The following is a 20,832-nucleotide window of genomic DNA, read 5'->3' as shown; positions in this document are numbered from 1 at the left end:
CTGAGTCTTTTTATTCCAGTGAGATCCCTCTCTTCATAACGATCAAGAGTAGATGCTAAAGGAGTAGGAAAGCAGGCTTTTTTTTTTTAGCTTACTACACAATTATTTAATCAGAATTTCTGCAACCACAGCTGTAAATACATGAGAGTTTTACAACAATAATGTAAGCTCAGAGGACACTAACTTTTTAGAACCCATGCCTTGTAGATGGCTACATTCAGCAGGGAAGCAAGCTGATACAACATGGCAAGTATTGAGTTATGTGCACACTAGGTGATCTGCCGGGATTCTGTCATGCGCACAGTTAAATTAATAAACCATCCTTTCATGTAATGATTCATTTATGTAGGAAAGCTAAGATTATAGTATAATACAGATAATTCATTTTTCTTGAGTGCATTATGATCACACACCTGAAAATTGACCCTCATTGATCCCAATGGGAACAGGAAGCATAGACAGGTTAAAAAGACCCTTCAGTTTTTCTAAATTGCTACAGACCAAAGCCTCAACAAAATACCATACAGAAACTAGGGGGAAATAAATGGGTGCTTTAATGATGGACTTATGAAAACCATATTATCAGTAAGTTATAATTCTAACTTTTCAAATTGTCCACATGACAGCACACCTGGAGTCATACCAAATAATCCATTCAGGGAGGGACCACAGCCTGAGGCACTTTTCCGTCCAAACCCAAGGTACATTCAGCTTGTAGTGTTTGAAAAAAAAAAAAAATACCTGTTCAAGTGAGGCTGAAGACTTTTCTGCCCAGGAGACCGCCAGCTCTTCGCACAGCAAGTGTATTGGAAAAGATTGGTCTTTTTTGTGTGGGGGAAATCACAAAAGGTTGGTAAGATAATGTCTTGGGATCTGTAAAAATCCTATACCACCTTTGGAAGAAAAGATGGATTTATATTAAAGGGGTTGTCCGAGATTTTTCAATAAACTAGCATTACATTGACCTCTGTGAGTGTTGCATATTCTACATAAACTTCTGTTTTTTATTTAGAGAGCTTACTTTGTTCTCAGGCTCAGTCACATGACCACTCTGCCGGAGTCATCAGATGGGTGGGGCTACACATCCACATTTCTTTAGCCCCACCCCTGGGGGGGCACACAGAGGTTAGCCATGTTGCTTTGTAATGTTGGAGTCCTGGCATAACAGCTGCAAGTGTGTCCCCCAATGTCTGCATGGATTTTATCACACTCTCCAAAACATTGTGAACTCCACTGGGGACAGTGACCAGTATGAATGACTACAATCTGTGTACAGTGCTGCAGAATAGGTTGGAGCTATATAAATAAAGGAACTATGGGGGTGATTTATTACAACTTGTGCAAAGGAACAGGGAAACAGTTGCCCACAGCAACCAGTCAGATTCTAGGTTTCATTTAAAAGGCCTTTTTAAAAATGAAAGAAGCAATCTGATTGGTTCCTATGGGCAACTGCCCCCCTGCACAGGCTTTGATAAATCTCCCCCTATATTTTTATTATCGTACCATTAGGATGTGCAGTGTAATCTGGAGAGGAGAGATAACACTTCTCCTCATGTCAGTCACCATTCTACCTATTGCTGAGGTAAACCTGCACCAGAATCCTGGCTTATAGAACCCCCACCCCTCTCACACACACACAAACACACAAAACTGTAGGATGGCTACTGTAGTGTATATGTAATACAGGACTACAACTCCTATCATGTACATGTGTGCTGGGGTTTGTAGTCCTACAACCTATAAAATATTCAGAAATCTGGTTTATTGGATAATATAAATAATTGGCAGACACTGAGTCACCATGCTGCTCAAACACACTTGTAGTAATACAGACATTTCCCTGCCTATGGGTAGAGGAGGCGGAGCTAAATTCAGACAGAAAGGGTGGGGCTATAAGCGTGCAGAGCTGTGATGTCACTGCTGACCTGGAAGTTCTTTATGTAAACAAACACAAATCCAAATTATTCCCATTTCCAATAAGAAAAAAATGTTGGACAACCTCTTTAAGGAAACAAATTACAGCCAAAATGGCCCTGCAGCATTCCATACAGTGCTATAAAGCCCCCAGCACTCATTCTGACCATAAAACTGATTGCTACCAGCTCTTCTCCTAGCCCTCGAAAATGAACTTTTCAAATTTTCTGTGCTGCATGCTAATTCCCTCTAGCTAGTCATTTGGACGTTTCCCTTCTGACAAGTAGTCACGGCTGGTGGAGGATTTCATCTGTTATTGCGCCTCTCTGTTTATGATTACAATTGCAGAACTTGCAGCGTCATGGAGGTGGAAGCCTTTCTGTAATATTGTATGGACGCCAATGGCATTGCTAGGCTGGGCATGCGCAGTATGCCAACGTCCATTCCATGCGCTGCTACGAGTACTGCCTAGCAATGCCGTCGGCATCTATACAAGATTACAGGACAGCTCCCCCTCCGTGACCCTGCAAGCTCTGCAATTGTAATCACGCCCAGTAGTTAAGTTGAGCATAAAAAACATTAAGAGTCTTATAGACGTTTGATCCAGAGGCTCAAAGGGTTTTTCAGTTAGTCCTGTCAATACTAGGTTTAAATCCCAAGGAGGAGAAAGATTAGAAATTCTGGGTTTCCTTCTTACCTCTGCAAGAATAAGCTTAGTACTACAAGGATACATTGTTTTTTTTCTCAGCCGCTCATTGCAGCCCTCCCACTCTGCCTACTCCCCTCCCCTAGCACTTCTGCTTGTTCCCCACCCAAAGGTGTTGCAGAACAGCGTTTTGGCTGCAATTTTCCCACTATTTTGATGTGAGTTGCACATTTGCTGTAAAATAGTTACATTTAGTGAAATTTGCTGCAGAATAGTAGGAAAATCATTATAAAAATATCAAACACATTGTGTGAACACAGCCTAAATTTTCCAATGAAGATACAGAGATTTTATATATATATATATATATATATGATAGGGAGAAGGAGATGCTTGCTCCGTATTAATAGCGCTGTGCTCGATCAAAGCTGTCCAAGCCCTGACATTCCCAAACCTTGATGGTAGTAGCAGAGGGGCCCCATGTCGTCCCTTACTGCTGCCACTAAATGTAAAATTAGTGGCAGGGCATTATATAACGGGAAGTGGACAGCACAGACACATATATTCGTGCTGCCAGTTTCCAGATGCCTATCACACAGGCATCTCATACATACCTTTAGCAATGCTGTGTGATCTGACCTCATTGGTAAAAATCTTTATTCAGGGCTTACATTGTCACTGAGGTAGGTCTGTGACACTGTCAGCTTCTGCTCTGCTTTCCGACCATGGCAGAGTCTTCAGGTCCCCGTCCTGCCTCCTCCAGAATGATTGACGGTTGTAGGAAGCAAGGGCTGCCTGAAGGTACAGCAGCAGCCAGAGAGGGGGTGGCAGCATGGATATATGCACGTCTGTGCTGTCAGTTTCCCTTTAAGGCATATTGTAAACAGGGCTGTTGAGTTGGTAAGCCACAGCTCTGACTCCAACTTTTTATCACAACTGACTGAATTATTTCTCACACTGACTAAGGAAAGATATAAAGCAGCTTCTCCTGTGTGTGTGCAGTGGATGCAGCCAGTCTCCAGCCTCTGTGTCCTGAACTACTCACAACTAGACTAGAAGGAGCAGGTGGTCTTTCCCTGCTAACAGTCTTCTATGTTTCTAACTAAGTATTCACCATACACACAGAAACACTGCTAACACTGCCAGATCCCTGTAATATAAATGTCAGCCATAGTGATATAGAGGGGTCACTGTGGGTGTGGAGGCACGCCATAGCGCGCGCGCACACACACACACACACACAGCCTGCTGCAGCCATAGAGCACTGAAGAAAAACACCACATTGAGGACAGAGGTTACTGCTACACTACTTATGTCTTCTCCTCCTCCTCTATATTACATAGGATATCTTCATATTACACTGCTGCTCATATACAGTCATCCAGGGAGAGAACAGCACAGATCTCCCCCCACACAATGGACTCTTCCAGCTCAGAAACAAACTGCCAAATAGTGACAGACAACTTTTCCCCAACCACCCTTATCTAATAGGGCCAGTGTCCTATTAGAATGTTGCTCATAATATCCACTCACCGGCCACTTTATTAGGTACACCATGCTAGTAACGGGTTGGACCCCATTTTGCCTTCAGAACTGCCTCAATTCTTTGTGGCATAGATTCAACAAGGTGCTGGAAGCATTCCTCAGAGATTTTGGTCCATATTGACATGATGGCATCACACAGTTGCCGCAGATTTGTCGGCTGCACATCCATGATGCGAATCTCCCGTTCCACCACATCCCAAAGATGCTCTATTGGATTGAGATCTGGTAACTGTGGAGGCCATTTGAGTACAGTGAACTCATTGTCATGTTCTAGAAACCAGTCTGAGATGATTCTAGCTTTATCACATGGCGCATTATCCTGCTGAAAGTAGCCATCAGATGTTGGGTACATTGTGGTCATAAAGGGATGGACATGGTCAGCAACAATACTCAGGTAGGCTGTGGCGTTGCAACGATGCTCAATTGGTACCAAGGGGCCCAAAGAGTGCCAAGAAAATATTCCCCACACCATGACACCACCACCACCAGCCTGAACCATTGATACAAGGCAGGATGGATCCATGCTTTCATGTTGTTGACGCCAAATTCTGACTCTACCATCCGAATGTCGCAGCAGAAATCGAGACTCATCAGACCAGGAAACGTTTTTCCAATCTTCTACTGTCCAATTTCGATGAGCTTGTGCAAATTGTAGCCTCAGTTTCCTGTTCTTAGCTGAAAGGAGTGGCACCCGGTGTGGTCTTCTGCTGCTGTGGCCCATCTGCCTCAAAGTTGGACGTACTGTGCGTTCAGAGATGCTCTTTTGCCTACCTTGGTTGTAACGGTTGGCTATTTGAGTCACTGTTGCCTTTCTATCAGCTCGAACCAGTCTGCCCATTCTCCTCTGACCTCTGGCATCAACAAGGCATTTCCGCCCACAGAACTGCCACTCACTGGATGTTTTTTCTTTTTCAGACCATTCTCTGTAAACCCTAGAGATGGTTGTGCGTGAAAATCCCAGTTGATCAGCAGTTTCTGAAATACTCAGACCAGCCCTTCTGGCACCAACAACCATGCCACGTTCAAAGGCCTCAAATCACCTTTCTTCCCCATACTGATGCTCGGTTAGAACTGCAGGAGATTGTCTTGACCATGTCTACATGCCTAAATGCACTGAGTTGCCGCCATGTGATTGGCTGATTAGAAATTAAGTGGTAACGTGCAGTTGGACAGGTGTACCTAATAAAGTGGCCGGTGAGTGTATATTGATGAGCAAAACTTATAAAATTAATATCAAAACTCAATTTTAAGTTGTTCTAAGATTTTTTTTTTTTTCAGGCTGGAGTCGGTACAATTTTTCCAACTCAGACTCTGACTCCAGCAAAAACTAGCTCCGAATCAGACTCCACAGCCCTGAATATAAAGTAATATAGCGTTTTAAAAGCAATGTATTAAAAAAAACACACACACCATGTTACTCTCCAGATAACTCTAACTGTAACATGTATAATAAGCAGGAAATTGTTTGCTAATCTTTAGCATCTGATTTAAAGTGAATCCGTGACTGCCTACAATGTGCTAACAGCACCACTGGATAGAACTGCTACACCCAGGGCCGATTCTAGGTTTTCTGTTGCCCTAGGCGAGACTTGAAATGGTGCCCCCAAACCCCTCCCCCAAATTAACAATTATTAGTTCAGAAATCTATGTAACCACCTGCATACACAGATATATACATACATAGATATATATTAGCAGCAATATCCAGCACATATATACAAATTGTGAATATATTACACGGATATATTCTTTTTAGAGCGTTCACCATGCAGGAAAAGTAATGTCATTTTTGTTTAGTTCAGATATTTATTTATATATATATATATATATATATATATATATATAGTTTTAGGGTATGTTCACACTATGGAATACGCTCAAAAATTTCAAGTGGAGGCCGTGTGGCGGACTAAGCTTGAAGTTCCATCTGTCCCACATGATATTCTCAAGCTTAATTCGTCATCCGCCCAAAGAATTGAGTTTGAGAATATCATCAGAGTCAGAGTCGATGGGACAGCTGGAACTTCCAGTGGAGTCTGCTGCACTGTCCCTGCTTGAAATTTCCAAACGTATTCCATAGTGTGAACATACATTCAGTTATATAAATTTTAGATTTTTTTTATTTGAAAAATAGGGGAAAAGTGATTTTCGTTTTTATAAAGTGGATTTTATAAAGGGCACATCTGCTGTACATACAGGGCAGATTAGACACACACACACACACACTAACCTCCTTTGTCTTCTCTGTAGTAGATGTCACATCCCAGGCCAGCAGTGAAGGGGTCAGGACATAAGGATGTATGTGGGGGGACAGTTTCCAGTCATACCTGCTGTGTGTGGGCTCTGCTGCTGTGGGGCTGGGCCTCCCTTCTCTTCCTCTTTACTCCGACACAGACAGACAGCAGCTAGGAGACCAATTCTTGCCCCCAGTGACTGTGCAACAGTAATAATCATTCAGACCTCTGCCACCATACTGTCCCTGCAGCTAGGGGCCGCACAGGGACAGGACTGTCTGTCACTGAGCTAGGGAGAGGGGCCTGAGGAGGCAGGAGTGCCTGGTGCTGTGCCTGCAGACCGGATGCAAGTGGAAAGATAACCAGACATCTTGCCACTTGCAAAGTGAAAGTAAGGGATTGTGCCTCCCCCTAGTGGAGCAAAGAATCTGCCGCCCTTAGACAGTAAGCTCATTCTGCCTCATGGCAGAAGCGGCCCTGGCTACACCTCACTTTGCCGTATGCAGAGTGTATGTGGCTGATAATGCAAAGGGCGCGCATACAGAATGCTAGGGCCTAGGGAATAATAGTCTCAGTCTCTGACCTAATTCACAGCTCAAATAAAGGTTTTTTTAAAAAAATGAAAATAAAAAGACTCAGGCAACAAACATTTGTTCTGAATGCCTAAACTTATATCTATCCAGTAGTGTTGTCAGCGCAATAGGCATTTAGGGGGTCACACACTCACTTTAAAGCTGATGCTAAAGAAAAGCAATCTGACTTTCTGATCGCCTACTGTGCTTACAGCACCACTGAATAGATGGGAGTATAAGCATTCAGAACATACCTTTGTTGCCCAAGTTAGAGTTTCTATTTTCATTAAAAAAAACAACCTAATTTGTGCTGTGAATGGTGCCAAAGAGGCGAAGCCTATTATTCTCTGGGCCCTAGCACTCTTACTGTGCTGTATGCCCACCCCATGCATAATTAGCCACATGTACTCTGCATGCTGTACTCTTCTTGCTGACAAAAGTGAATGAAAACTTAACAGAACTCATTCTAGATGGTGATATATAATGCCTGTAGGGCACAAGTATTTAAATCTTTTTTTTTTTTTTGCAAAATAAACAGAACAGCTACTATTTTAATGGTGTTTGAGCACCTATATTGCTTCCCACTGTAACAGTGCCTCCATATAGTAGACAAACCCCCTATTTGCCCCTTATAAGTAGTTTTGCCAAATATGTGCCACTCTGTGCCCCCATGTGGTATAGGAGATATTGTTTGTGCCTTCATCTAGGTAGGGTGTAGGGGTAGAGGTATAATGGGGTATTATTAGGGGTGTAGTAGCAACAGTTACTACTGCTACAGTTACTGCTGCTGAAGATCTCCCCTGCCATGTACAGGCGGCAGGGATGAAGAGGACGCTGCAGTGCTGGAGCCACTAACCAAGGTTCCCACCTGCCCGCTTTGGAAGTCAATGTGGCCCTGCACCTTGTAAACATGCTTCTCAATTGCCTGGTCAAGCTGTGGCTGGTGGCCATAATCTAGAGGAGGATGTACTGCAACACGGTTTCTCCCGTTTGATTGAATTCATGATTAAAAAAAAAAAAAAGGGGGAGATTTATCAAAGGGTGTAAAATTTAGACTGGCGCAAACTGCCCACAGCAACCAATCACAGCTCAGCTTTCAGCTTTGGTAAAATGAAAGCTGAGCTGTGATTGGTCGCTGTGGGCAGTTTGCACCAGTTTAAATTTTACACCCTTTGATTAATGTCCCCCCATAGATTTTAAAATTCTTGGCAAATTAATTCAATGAAATCGCCTAGCCCTAAATGTCTGTATGAACAGAACCATACTTAAAGACTCAAAAGACAATAATTTTTTTCAAATCTATTTTAATACTCAACAAAAGGTCATATAAATTAAACATTTGCTGTACAATTTAATTTTAGCAGATAAATACACAGTACCAACCCAGTTAAAGTATAAAAATAAAAAAAGTGAATGCAATCTACATAAAATTTATTGATCATCATTATTTTCCTTCACACTACCATTTCATTAAGTCCTTCTTTATGGTTTGATTTAAGCCACATTCACAGTTTATGAAAATGGTCATGTAAGTAGATTAAGGGATTAGGATGCAGATGGCGATTCTGGTAAATCACTGCCCAGCAGTACTATAAGTGGGACAACAGCACTAATAAAATATTGTCAGAAATCTTGAGCTCACAAGCTATGAGGTTCATATAAATGGAGTGCAATTGTTGAAACAGTAAGGCTAAGTCGGCATTGGGATCATTTGCTTTTCTGCATAGCAGTGTAGGGAAGAATAAGCAGCCAATGTATAATAAGCCTATGCATAAGGGCTCACGTACATGGCTGTATAACACAATATTGCTGTAGTTCAGTAAACAGTTTCCCCAACTCCTGATCCATAGTTCCTCTTTGTAGCCGAGATTTATACATGACGTGATCACTTTAGTTTCCATTACTTCCATGTGCAAAAAAGCATAAAGAGACAACTAGGTTAGCTGCAGTGTAGCACAAATATCAAACATGTATTAAGGCAGTGAAATTAAAAGGAAACAAGATTTTATGCCAGAATGATGCACATATAAGTGTGTGCTGAGCCTAAAGTGGTAGGTGTCACAAACTGGACGCAAAACTAAATGGCAGCAGCATTTGCACAGAAGACGGAGACAAGTTTACTAATATAATCAGGTTTCTACACACTCTAAAAAGAACCACAAAAGAAAAAAAACCTATTGGGGTTTTAGTGAAAGTTATAAGAACCTCTAGCTGCATGCTTTTTGTTGAAGTACCTGGAAACATTCCTTAGAATACACACAATGGGAACATGGCTTATATGTTTATTTTCTCATTGACCTATAAGGTACTAGAGTTAAAATGTCACTTGGTCCTCCGGTTATGGTCATCTGTATTAGGTTATTGATGAGAATAAATTTGTTATATGTCAATTTGTATATGTTGCCCTGTCCTTAAAACACATGGAAAAAGCAATAACCAAAAGTTTATCAGCATATTACACACTGTGAAACAGAGCAGACGTGTCTCAGTCCAATGTCCAGCCATTGCCTCTACATATCCATCTGAATGTGCTAAAGATCCTATAAGGCATTGTACTTTTGCTGAGATTTATTATTCAGTCTATGGTAAGGCTTAAAAATGGAGACGAACAAAATTACAAAGACTCTTGATTCAAAAAAAAAAAAAAAAACTAAAAGAAAAATTTAAAAATGGTCTTCCAAGTTTGTTTTTGTACACTAAATCAATCTTTAGTCCTCTAAATCATCGGCAATCCGGTCCACTTTAAGGCATCTCATGTTAAGGACCAATCCCAATGTAGAAAATAGAGTGGGAACAGCACGTTATTTTAGTCTTAAATCATCACCGTCCTCTGCCGGTTGCTTGGCTCCAAATTTCTTTAATGCATTTCCAGTTTTAGCTCCTGTGAAAAGAAAAATGAAAAGTCAGTTAAAGTATCTGAGTAATTAAGGAGCACTACTAAGAAATCTGCTGGACAATCTGTCTAGTAAATCAAATGTGCAGGTCCTGTCAGCTGCCCCAACAATGCAATGGTGGGAGGAGGAAAAGTACTTGAAGGCCTTTAGTGAATCTTGGAAAACATGGATACAGGTAAAGCCCATGTTATATGGGGCAATAAAAAGGAGCAAACGAACGCGGACCTGTTAGGTCAGCGCTCACCTGCTCCTTGTTCCCAGCTTGCTGCCGACGCGTGTAATAGCAGCGGCAGCTGGGGGGAGCTGCCCGGGTGATCGCTCGATCATCAGGGCAGCCTATAGGATATAGCGACGGCAGCATGGAGTGATGGCAGCATATCACTGCTATCTTAAATCATTGCCGTTTCAACATGTTGAAAGACAAAAGATCAGCCGACATCGTGCATGTTGGCTGATTGCTATTACACAAAGCGATTATCAGCCGAAATGGTCGGTATCGGCGTGTAATAGGGCCTTAAGGCTGCATTTAACTTCTTCAGCCACTGGTAATCAAATGCTGGAGGACACAAAGAATGCTTCAGTTGTGCATCTCTTATCTATATACTGGTGTCACCTGTCACTATACTCCTGTATGTTGATAAGCAGGGCATTGCACTGCTGCGAAATTATCAGTGCAAAACAGGATGTATCAGCTTAGGTTTAAAGAAGCAGTTCACAAAATTTTTTTTATTGAACTGGCACGTATACTCACCGCAGGGGATTAGTGTCCCGCATCGTGGCTTCGTTCCAGTCCCTCAGCGCCGTTCAAATCCGGCACGCGCTCACGCCGGCCGCTGTTGTAACTCCTCTTCTGTCTCCGGCGTTCAATCACAGGAGAAAGGAGTCAAAGCAGCAGCTGACGTGAGCGTCCGCCAGATTTAAACGGTGCTGCGGGACCAGAATGAAGCCGCGCCACGGGACACCGATCCCCTGCGTTGAGTATACGCGCCAGCGGGGGCTCAATTCTCTTATATTTATGATATAGAAAGAAAAATAGAAGCCCGTAAAATTTTACTCATATTTTAAGCAATTTGTGCTGCTTTTGGGAATCTGTCATCACTTTCATGTTGCCAGAGTCATCAGTGCAGTCCTCAAACCTTTTGCCTGCTCCGCCAACTTTGATTGACACATCTCCCTACATAAAAACAGGAAGAGATCCATCAATTAAAGGGGTTATCCAGCGCTACAAAAACATGGCCACTTTGCCCCTACTGTTGTCTCCAGTTTGGGTGGGGTTTTGAAACTCAGTTCCATTGAAGTAAATAGAGCTTAAATTGCAAACCGCACCTGAACTGGAGACAACAGTAGGGGGAAAAGTGGCCATGTTTTTGTAGCGCTGGATAACCCCTTTAAGGCTTCAAATAATTTGTGGTTTTGGCAGCATAAAATTGATATGCAAAAAAAAAAAGTCAGTGGAGCCTCATTTAGGAGTCTCGAAACACAGGACTAGCCAGACATCCCTCCGGGAAGGACCCAGCCAGGGGATGGCTCCTGTAGGGAAACCACCAAATGTAATGACAAGGGAAAAACTAAGGCCAGGTATCCATCCACAGACAGCTGTTTTGGGGTGTTGCTCCTCATCAGGGTGGAGCAGGATCCTTGCTAGGTGGGAGCAATACCAGGTACAGTCATTCAGAAAACAGATCACTGATCTCAGGGAGACCAGCCAAAAGATAACACTGTCAGCTGCTGTCCAAAGCGCTCAACACAGTGAAATCCTAGGTGCATTGCTTTCTGGGAAATAAAAATATGCAAAGAAAAAAAAAAAAAAAGGATGAAAGCATGAAATTGATGACAGGTTCTCAATATTACTGTTCTTTCTGATCAGGTATTAGTTACAATGTTAAAACTGTACATTCTAATCTAAATTAATTTTGCCTAGCAAAAATTATTGATCTTTGCTAGTGATCTGCTAATGATAAAAACATATCTAGTTTTCATATCCCAAGTAGAATACAGTGTTTTCAGTCACATATCAGGAGTCCAGTCCAGAAGGCTACAAGACATATGCCTACCTTTAGGCCTTTTATCATCAGCTCCAAGTTCCTCTTGTTTTTCTGTTTCAGATTCAGCCTCATTTGCTTCATCTCCATTGTAATCATTTAATTTTTCTTTGGCCTGTTTGGTTATCTTTGTGACTTAAAAAAGGCAAAGGAAAATAGGTTTACATTTTCTATACATTGTTTTTATTTTTCTTTGTTGAAAGGGACAAAGGTCAGTTTAGAGTAATTCCTGCTTTGCAATATAGAAACCAAAGTCCACTGTAAGCTGGTTATTAAGCTTTAAGGGTGTAGGTGAAAGAGCACAAAATTATCCTATTGAAGATGCAAAATAAATAAATAAATAAATATATTATAATATATCATAATGGCTGAGCTAGAGGGGGACTGTAGAGAGGTAAGGATTTTCATACTTGCAACCATAAAGCTATTGTTTTACATAGCCAGGGAATCCCTTTAAAATCCCTGAGCATGTAGTAGTCCAACGTGTACGTCAGAAGTCACCAAGGGGTTAAAGATACAGATTGCTGTATCTTTTTTGCAGCCCTTTATTTCCATAATTCCTCAGCCATACATCACCTATTACATAGGAAGATGTGCAGCCAATGAAAAAGGCTTTTTTAACTTGCTAAAACAAAGCGATAACAGTCACACATAGCAATATCGGCCTGTTCGACCAATAATTGCCCCATCTAATAGGGCCATACCTGGGCAGTGAATGGTGAAGTAACTTCTATGAAAAGTTCACTAGTTGTTCACATTAACCAACAGGAGAGAAAAGCCTGGCTCAGTTTGTTATTGTTCTACAATACTAACCTTTTTCATCTTCTGCTTGACCATCCAAATTTATTAGGTTTTCTCTTTCAACCTCATAATTTTCAGCTTCTTTATTAGGATCTTCAGCATCTTCTAACTTGGGCTCATCGTCATCCTCATCTGCATTTGGAAGGTTGGGATTCACGTCGCTGGGGGGCTCCTCCTCTTTCTCATCCTTCGCCAGGTGTTTTTTTGGTTGTGGTGATGGGCTGGGTTTCTTTTCATCCACAGCAACATTAAGTTTCTTAGTTTGTTCTGGGAAATAAGTATAATATGCCATACCATCACTTTACAAGAAACACAAACGGTTCTTGATTGTAATAACTGCATTAAAAGGTGGCAACACTCTTCTGTCATCAACAAGAACAGTGAGATAATAAACAAAAAAAACAAAAAACAATAGCAATGTTAATGTACCTCAGCAAACAGAGGTATACACAGTGATACAAAGAAACATATTGTCCAATTGTTTTCCCAATAAGAGAATACCTTTATTTAATGGCAGAGGAGTACCCTCCTTTTTGGAGCTCTCTACAGTTGGGACAAGAACCTTGCTTTTCTGTTCTTTGACATCAATAGCTTTTTGGGTAATTTCTTGTTTTGATGTCACAGGCTAGATGGAAACAAACATTACATTGTAAGCACAACTAAAAGTAATGATACACATGAACTGCCAACTGTGGTCCTACTTAAATATGCACTTAGGAGTCAAGGGTGGTTATGTAAAGGCTTCCTACAGATCACTTTTAACCTCTGTGATGTCTTAGTACATCATGGTAGGTTCATGAACAGATAAAAATAAATACATACTACTTCTTTATGTTTCACCAATCCTCCCAAAGAAAGGAACTGAAACTGTAGTGTTACTTTGGCTCCTCATAAAAATATGTGGATGGAAAAGTAAAAATGACAGGTCTCTTGGCAATGACATTTCTTTGTGTGGGTTTTTATATTGGTCATTTATACCAAATGGTGATCATAAAAACTGCTTTTTTCTTCAATAATAATAATGAAAAAAATAATAATATTTTTGGCACATCCTTAAAGCCAAAATAGGATGTGAGATTGCCCAATCAGTGGTTGAAGTCGAGGTATCAATATAGACACCGATTGGCTGAGTTGGCAATTAACATACACCTTCAATAAATACCTATCAAACAAATGTGGACAAAGTGTCCAGAAAAAGGGTCCAGAAAAAGGGAACTATGGGGGAGAATGATCAAACATGGTGTAAAGTGAATCTGACTCAGTTGCCCCTAGTAACCAATCAGATTCCACCTTTCATTTTCCAAAGAGTCTGTAAGGAATGTAAACTGGAATCTGATTGGTTGCTAGGGGCAACTGAGCCAGTTTCACTTTACACCAGTTGGATAAATCTTCCCCCAATAAATCTATATGGGTTTATATGATATGGAGGTTCTGAAAAAATCACTCACAGAAAATTCCACCTTTATCTTCTTAAACTTGGTTAGAATTGTTTCATTTCCGTCTTCCTCAATTGCAGTATTCCCATCTTTTGCAGTCAACCTACGGATGCTCTCTTCACACTGCTCCTTCACCTCTGCTATCTTGTTGCTGCACTGTGCCCTTGAAATAACAATGTCAATAATAAGGAAGTAAAGATACTGCAGTTATAAGGAAAAATGTACAGTGGTGCCTTGGATTACGAGCATAACTCGTTCTGGGACTGCACTTGTAATCCAAATCACTCTTAAAATCAAAGCAAATTTTCCCATAAAGAATCATTAAAATGCAGATAATTGGTTCCACACCCCAAAAATGACCTTTTTTAAAAAATTCTGAACAGGTTAAACAAATGAAACAAACATTTAGAAAGCTGGATAAGTCATATTATAAGTCACTGTATAGTATGGCAAGCAGCCTATGGAGTATAATGTATAGTAAGAGCATATGTATTAAAACACAGAAGTAGTTTGTACATACAGGATGGAACTGCAGATCTCTATAATGCAGTAGTATAGTACAACAGGCTAGAATAGAGAGGCAGGGCTGCTGTCAGAGGTCTGTGTGGTCACATGACCACAATGGTGGAGGGTGGTGTTTTCACATGGAACAATCATGAAGTGAGAATCACAGAGCTGTGCAGGAGGACAGTGACAGAAACTTTTCTATACAGCAGTGTGAATGGCTGAGTAAGTGCAGGCAGATTATAGCAGCAGTGTCTATAGCTGAGTGTGAGTGCAGGCACAGTATAGCATCAGTGTGTATAGCTGAGTGTAAGTGCAGGCATATAGGAATGAAGGAGGATGGGAAACAGAAGGGCTGACAGAGATTGCAGGGAGGAATGAGCAGGGCAGATGTAGGCACATAACTGCAGCACTCTGTCTGGGGTAGAGAGTGGTTACAGCTATGAAGAGATAACATCCACAGTCCTGTATACCTCACTATGCAGACCATGCCCCTCCCCCACCCAGTACAGGGAGCTCTTTAACCAAAGCAATGCTCTTAAACCAAGTTACAAGTTGAAAAAACTGTGAGCTCTTCTTGCAAAGCGCTCTTAAACCAAGGTACCACTGTATATATAAAATATTAATATTGCTCTTGCTAACACAGGTGATACTATTGCAAATTTTGAAAAAAACAGTAATTCCTATGAGCACTGTGTCCTCTTCATAACTTACCGGGCACATCTCAGTACATTTGGTAGCAGCTGTACCTGGTATTACAACTCCTATTTACTCCAATGAGATGAACTGCAATACCAGGTACAGCTGCTACTAAAATGTACTGACTTGTGTCCTGTAAGTGATTAAGACCTCCTCACTCAAGTGCAGTGATCTTCAATCAGCTGATCTTTAGGATAGGTCAGATATCAGTCAAAAATATTAATATTTTAATGTTAAACAGCCAAAGGAAAGGGGGGGGGGGGACACAAACAGAACTGTTAAAGAAATGGAGAGAGACCAGACTCCTCAGAGAGCAGTATAGATGTGTGTCCCTTTGTAGCTGAACATTCCACCTTTAGTCAAGAGATGACTACCACAGACGTTCATATATAGTTAAGAAGCATGGGGGCCCTACTCCCTTTCACCTTGTTTTAGGATTTCTAAGAAAAGCTTAAGGCCAAGTTCACACAGTGTCTAATCTCATTAAACGGCCGTAGTTGCAGTTTTGCAACCACGACTGTTATTTAATGAAATTGTGGATCACATTAATTACTCTGAAATTCCGGCCGGAATGTACACACACTGTATATGTTCCGGCCGGGATTCCAAGCGACATGTCAGTTTCGTGCATCCGCTATTCACCGCCGCACCAGTGATCGGCTGAGCGGCCTGTCAGCTAAGACAGGCCACTCTGAAGCTGCAGCGCGCGAGACCCGGGGAGAAGCGGACCCCAAGAGAAGCCCTGGACCCGGGATAGGTAATGTATGCCAGTTAAGCAAGGGCTGCAAGGACATCAGTAACGATGTCCATGCAGCCCTTGTTAAACGATTATCGGGCCGTGTAATAGGCACAGTAAACGAGCGCAGATCTAGCAGATCGGCGCTTACCTACTGTTATCAAGCCCCCATCGGCCCGTATAACAGTACCCTGACAGTGCAGATAATGTAAAGTATGGCTCCGTCCGCACTTTACATTGTCTGCTATGGTGATTTGGAATGTGGGCACACCCGAACATGCCTGCAATCCAAATCAAAAGAAATGAAGTTCATCTGGCCAGTACTGCAGTACCAGCCAGGATGAACTTTACTGACAGCGGCTGTTTTGCGAACGTCCGGTTTCATACGCCGTGTGAACCCGGCCTAAAAAAATTTAAATGGCTATAACAGATTGTTTTGGTTTTTTTTTTTTGAGGGGGGGTGGGGGTGGTCTGGGGCAAATTTGAATAAGTTTCACCTCATCTTATCCAGCCAACCATTACCCAACTCTGTACTGACAAAGAGAACTCAGCACTTTCTACAGATGGGTGTGCCTGCTTTGATGGATATGCCTTTTACGATTGGACATTGACTTATTAGCTAATAATAATAATATAATGTGGGTAGTGGTGAAAAGATGTTAATAAAGCGATAGCTCCTCTGAAGCAGGAAGAAAGCAAATTTGTACAACATCTGAGAGCTACCACTGTTCCCAATAGAAAACCGGATTACTTACAACTCGAAAGACAACTTCTTAGCCTGGCTGTCTCGCATTTCATTAAACTCCAGCTGAAAGTCTTCAAGTTTTTTCTGATTATCAGCTATTTCAGCTGAAAAAGGAATAAAAAAAAAAAAAGTTATATTTACAGCTATATCCCAGTAAGGCTGCATTAACAGGAAACAGACTCTAGATGAAAAGAAACAGTACAGTAGTTTCTTTGCCATTTTCAATGTTCTGCCTGATCGGTTTATATGTTGTATTTACCCAGAATTCCAAGGTTGTGAACATATATCATTGAATTATAAGTAATACAAGTATTTAGAAGAACAGAAATTCCAGAAGAGGCTTCCTCTTGTTCTGAGAGCCTTAGTTTAATTTTTTCATTAGATAGCTTTCTGAGGCCTTGGTTTTATTTTTGTTGTTTCTTTAGTGACAAGACATTTTAAGAAATACTATTTAAGCAAACACAAGGTGGAGGAATTTTTATAATTATGAATTTACAATATTCACTGTTATCATAAACAGAGGGTATTAATTTATTGTATAGACAGACAAGTGTGGCTGATGTTTTTTTTTTTTACTTCCCTTAGGGGACTTTAACTTTATTTGTATTATCTGCCATATGTTTATATGAGTGTATATTACTGCATGTGTATGTGAAATGCATAGTCATCCAAAGACATACTTGAGATATGAACTAACACTGACAATACAACGCTGGGGGCCTTTATCCAATATGGGTCTGTAATGGTTACCCAGTTGGCTCTAGTGATCCTGTTGCCAGGGCTAACAGACACAAAACAAAGATTCTCCTCCCTTTGTCCAAAACACCGCTGATATTTAGTGCTTAAGGGGTTAAACAGTCAGGATCTGTGTTTTCTCCAATACCGGCTATTAGTGTTTGAGTGGAATAGTCAATAACAGTTGACCTACAGTGGGTGATCACACAGGCACAAATTAGTCACATATGTACATCAGGATGCAAGAAAGGCACCCTTCCCCCCAAAGTGATGTAAGATGGGGTTAATGTATTACTGTAGGCAAGTAATAAAGTTACACCCTTTTTAAAACCACGCCTTAATTTGGGTTTGAAGAGGTGGTTCACCAAACATTTTTCTTTCAAATTATAGGAGAAGTCCGGTGAAATTTTATTAAAGTATTGTATTGTAATGCTTATAAAGTGCTTTTCTCCCTGCACTTACTACTGCATCAAGGCTTCACTTCCTGGATCACATGGTGATGTCACGACCCAACTCCCAGAGCTGTGCGGGCTGTGGCTGCTGGAGAGGAGGATGGCAGAGGGATGCTCAGTGTCCCTCCAGTGCCCTGTGTCCCTCAGTGTCCCTCTGCCATCATCCTCTCTAGCAGCCACAGCCCGCACAGCTCTGGGAGTCTGGTCGTGACATCCAGGGATGTGGAGTCGGTAAGCCGCAGCTCCGACTCCAACTCAGACTCCTGAATTTTATCAGGACCGACTGACTCCTGCTCCTTCATAAATGGCCAGTCATATACCAGGGGAGTTATTTATCACACTGGCTCAGCAGCTTCTCCCTAATGTCCTACATTATCCTGGGGCGACTTCTGAGGGAATAAGGAAAGATATAAAGAAGATTCTCCTGTGTGTGCAGTGGATGCAGCCAGTCTCCAGCCTTCATGTCCTGAACTACTCACAACTAGACTAGATGGAGCAGGTGGTCTTTTCCTGCTGACAATCTACTATGTTTCTAACTAAATATTCACCATACACACAGAAACACTGCTAAAAATGCCAGATACCTGTAATATAGATGTCAGACATAGTGATATAGAGGGGGTCACACATAGTGATATAGAGGGGTCACTGTGGGTGTGGGGGCACGCCATAGCGCACACACACACACACACACACACACACACACAGCCTGCTGCAGCCATAGCATACACACACAGCCTGCTGCAGCCATAACACACACACACACACAGCCTGCTGCAGCCATAGTGCTGTACATACACGCACAGCCTGCTGCAGCCATAGCATACACACAGCCTGCTGCAGCCATAGCATACACACAGCCTGCTGCAGCCATAGCACACACATACACAACCCGCTGCAGCCATAGCGCACACACACACACACACAACCTGCTGCAGCCATAACACACACACAGCCTGCTGCAGCCATAACGCGCACACACACACAGCTGCAGCCATAGCATACACAAACAGCCTGCTGCAGCCATAGCGCACACACAGCTGCAGCCATAGCGCACACACACACACACACACACACACACACACACACACACACACCTCTGCAGCCATAGAACACTCCTCTATATTACACAGGATATCTTCATATTACACTGCTGCTCATATACAGTCATCCAGCATCCAGGAAGAGAACAGTACAGATCTCCTCCCCTCCCCCCCCACACACACAATGGACTCTTCCAGCTCAGAAACAAACTGCCAGTGGCTGACCACTTCTCCCTGACCACCCTTATATAATAGGGCCAGTGTCCTATTAGAATGTTGCTCATAATACATATTGATTAGCAAAACTTAAAAAAATTCATATCAAAACTCAATTTTTAATTGTTTTTAAAGCTTGAGTTGGAGTCGGTACATTTTTTCCCAGACTCCAGCCAAAACTAGTAACGACTCCACAGCCCTGGTGACATCACCATGTTATCCAGGAAGTGAAGCCTTGATGCAGTAGTAAGAGCAGGAAAAGAAGCACTTTATGTGCATTTCCCGTAATAAGTGTATATTGGGGATTTGTATAACTTTTGGGGGTCAATACAACACTTTAATAAAAAGTTTCACCGTACTTCTCCTTTGGCTGGTGCCAAAAAGTGCCAGAGATTTGTAATTTACTTCTATTTAAAAATCCCAAGTCTTCCAGTACTTATCAGTTGCTGTATGTTCTACAGAAAGTGGTGTATTCTTTCAAATCTGGAGAGCAGGAGAGGTTTTTTATGGGGATTAGCTGCTGCTCTGGACAATTCCTGACACTGACAGAGGTGGCAGCAGAGAGCATTGTGTCAGACTGGGAAGAATACACCACTTCCTGCAGGACATACAGGACTAAACGTTTTTAGTTGGAATGATTTAGAAGAAAATGGCCCAGATTTATCAGCTTGTCTGACAAAATCTAAGCTGGTTACTGGTAAAGTTACTGGTAATCAAAACAGTTTACTTCTGAGAAAGATTAAACCCTGCCGTACTGGGGTATTTTTTGGAATGCTGTATTCTAAATGGTGTTTTTATTTGTTTCTTTTTGTGCAGGACTCAATGGGCCTTCTATTTAAAATTGGAGATGATAATTTTTTTTTATTTCTTTCATGTGTTTGATGTTCTATGGTTTAATGCTTTTTTTTTTTAAATATTACAGTCTTACACCAAAAAGATGGTATTCCAAATATATATACAGTACATTGTATGTGTAAATCTGGGCCTTTGTTCCTAAAACCCCTATTACATGGGGCGATGAAGAGGAGCAAACTAGCACTGTCAACACTCGCTTGCTCTTCATTCCCCGATCGCTGTTGGCGCTATTGCACGCGCTGGCACATCGTGGGTAATTACAGGGGGGGACCCGTCCAGGGGATCGTTAGATTGTCTGGGCAGCCCATAGGAGTGATGGCAATAGACCAAAGACAACGATCAGCCGACATTGTTCATGTCAACTGATCATTGTCTTCTATTACACAAGACGATTATCGTCCAAATACGCCCGATAATCCTTTTTGTGTAATAGGGCCTTAGGTCTTGATATTGTTGTTACATATTTGTTATGGTACCAGCTAGTGTTTTTTCACTGTTTAACAGCAATATCTAGATACAGGATGAAAACATGATCTGTTTTGTGTGAGTAAATATTTAATTGCAGGACAACTTCAAAGTTCATGAATGTGGAGCCTGGCTTGGAATAAGACACACACACTGCCTTCAAAGTATCTTCTCATCTGTTACTTTTTAATCTAGAGCTTCTAACAAACTAATAAATGGTTGATGTGTAGGATTGCACAACACAGACTGTTTAAGCCTTGTAGTTTCCTTAATTGGGCTACTGGGCCCCAACACCACT

At 41.7% G+C, this 20,832-nt stretch overlaps 1 protein-coding gene across 3 annotated transcripts in view; it reads right to left on the bottom strand.

Moving 5' to 3' along the window:
* Positions 1-9,544: 9,544 nt before the first annotated feature.
* Positions 9,545-20,832, bottom strand: part of GOLM1 (golgi membrane protein 1) — a 45,234-nt gene continuing 33,946 nt past the window's right edge. For all 3 annotated transcript variants that reach the window (XM_069961771.1, XM_069961772.1, XM_069961770.1), the window contains 6 exons: positions 16,779-16,872; positions 14,097-14,247; positions 13,150-13,273; positions 12,661-12,915; positions 11,860-11,982; positions 9,545-9,792 (listed from right to left, as the gene is read on the bottom strand). In XM_069961771.1, coding sequence (XP_069817872.1) covers positions 9,713-9,792; positions 11,860-11,982; positions 12,661-12,915; positions 13,150-13,273; positions 14,097-14,247; positions 16,779-16,872 — 827 coding nt within the window. In that variant the 3' untranslated portion in view covers positions 9,545-9,712. The remainder of the gene's footprint in view (positions 9,793-11,859; positions 11,983-12,660; positions 12,916-13,149; positions 13,274-14,096; positions 14,248-16,778; positions 16,873-20,832) is intronic.

This window comes from Dendropsophus ebraccatus, chromosome 3 (genome assembly GCF_027789765.1).
Source record: "Dendropsophus ebraccatus isolate aDenEbr1 chromosome 3, aDenEbr1.pat, whole genome shotgun sequence".
NCBI lineage: Eukaryota > Metazoa > Chordata > Amphibia > Anura > Hylidae > Dendropsophus > Dendropsophus ebraccatus.
The sequence above is the reverse complement of the archived record's forward strand: the minus strand, read 5'-3'. Positions and strand labels throughout refer to the sequence as shown.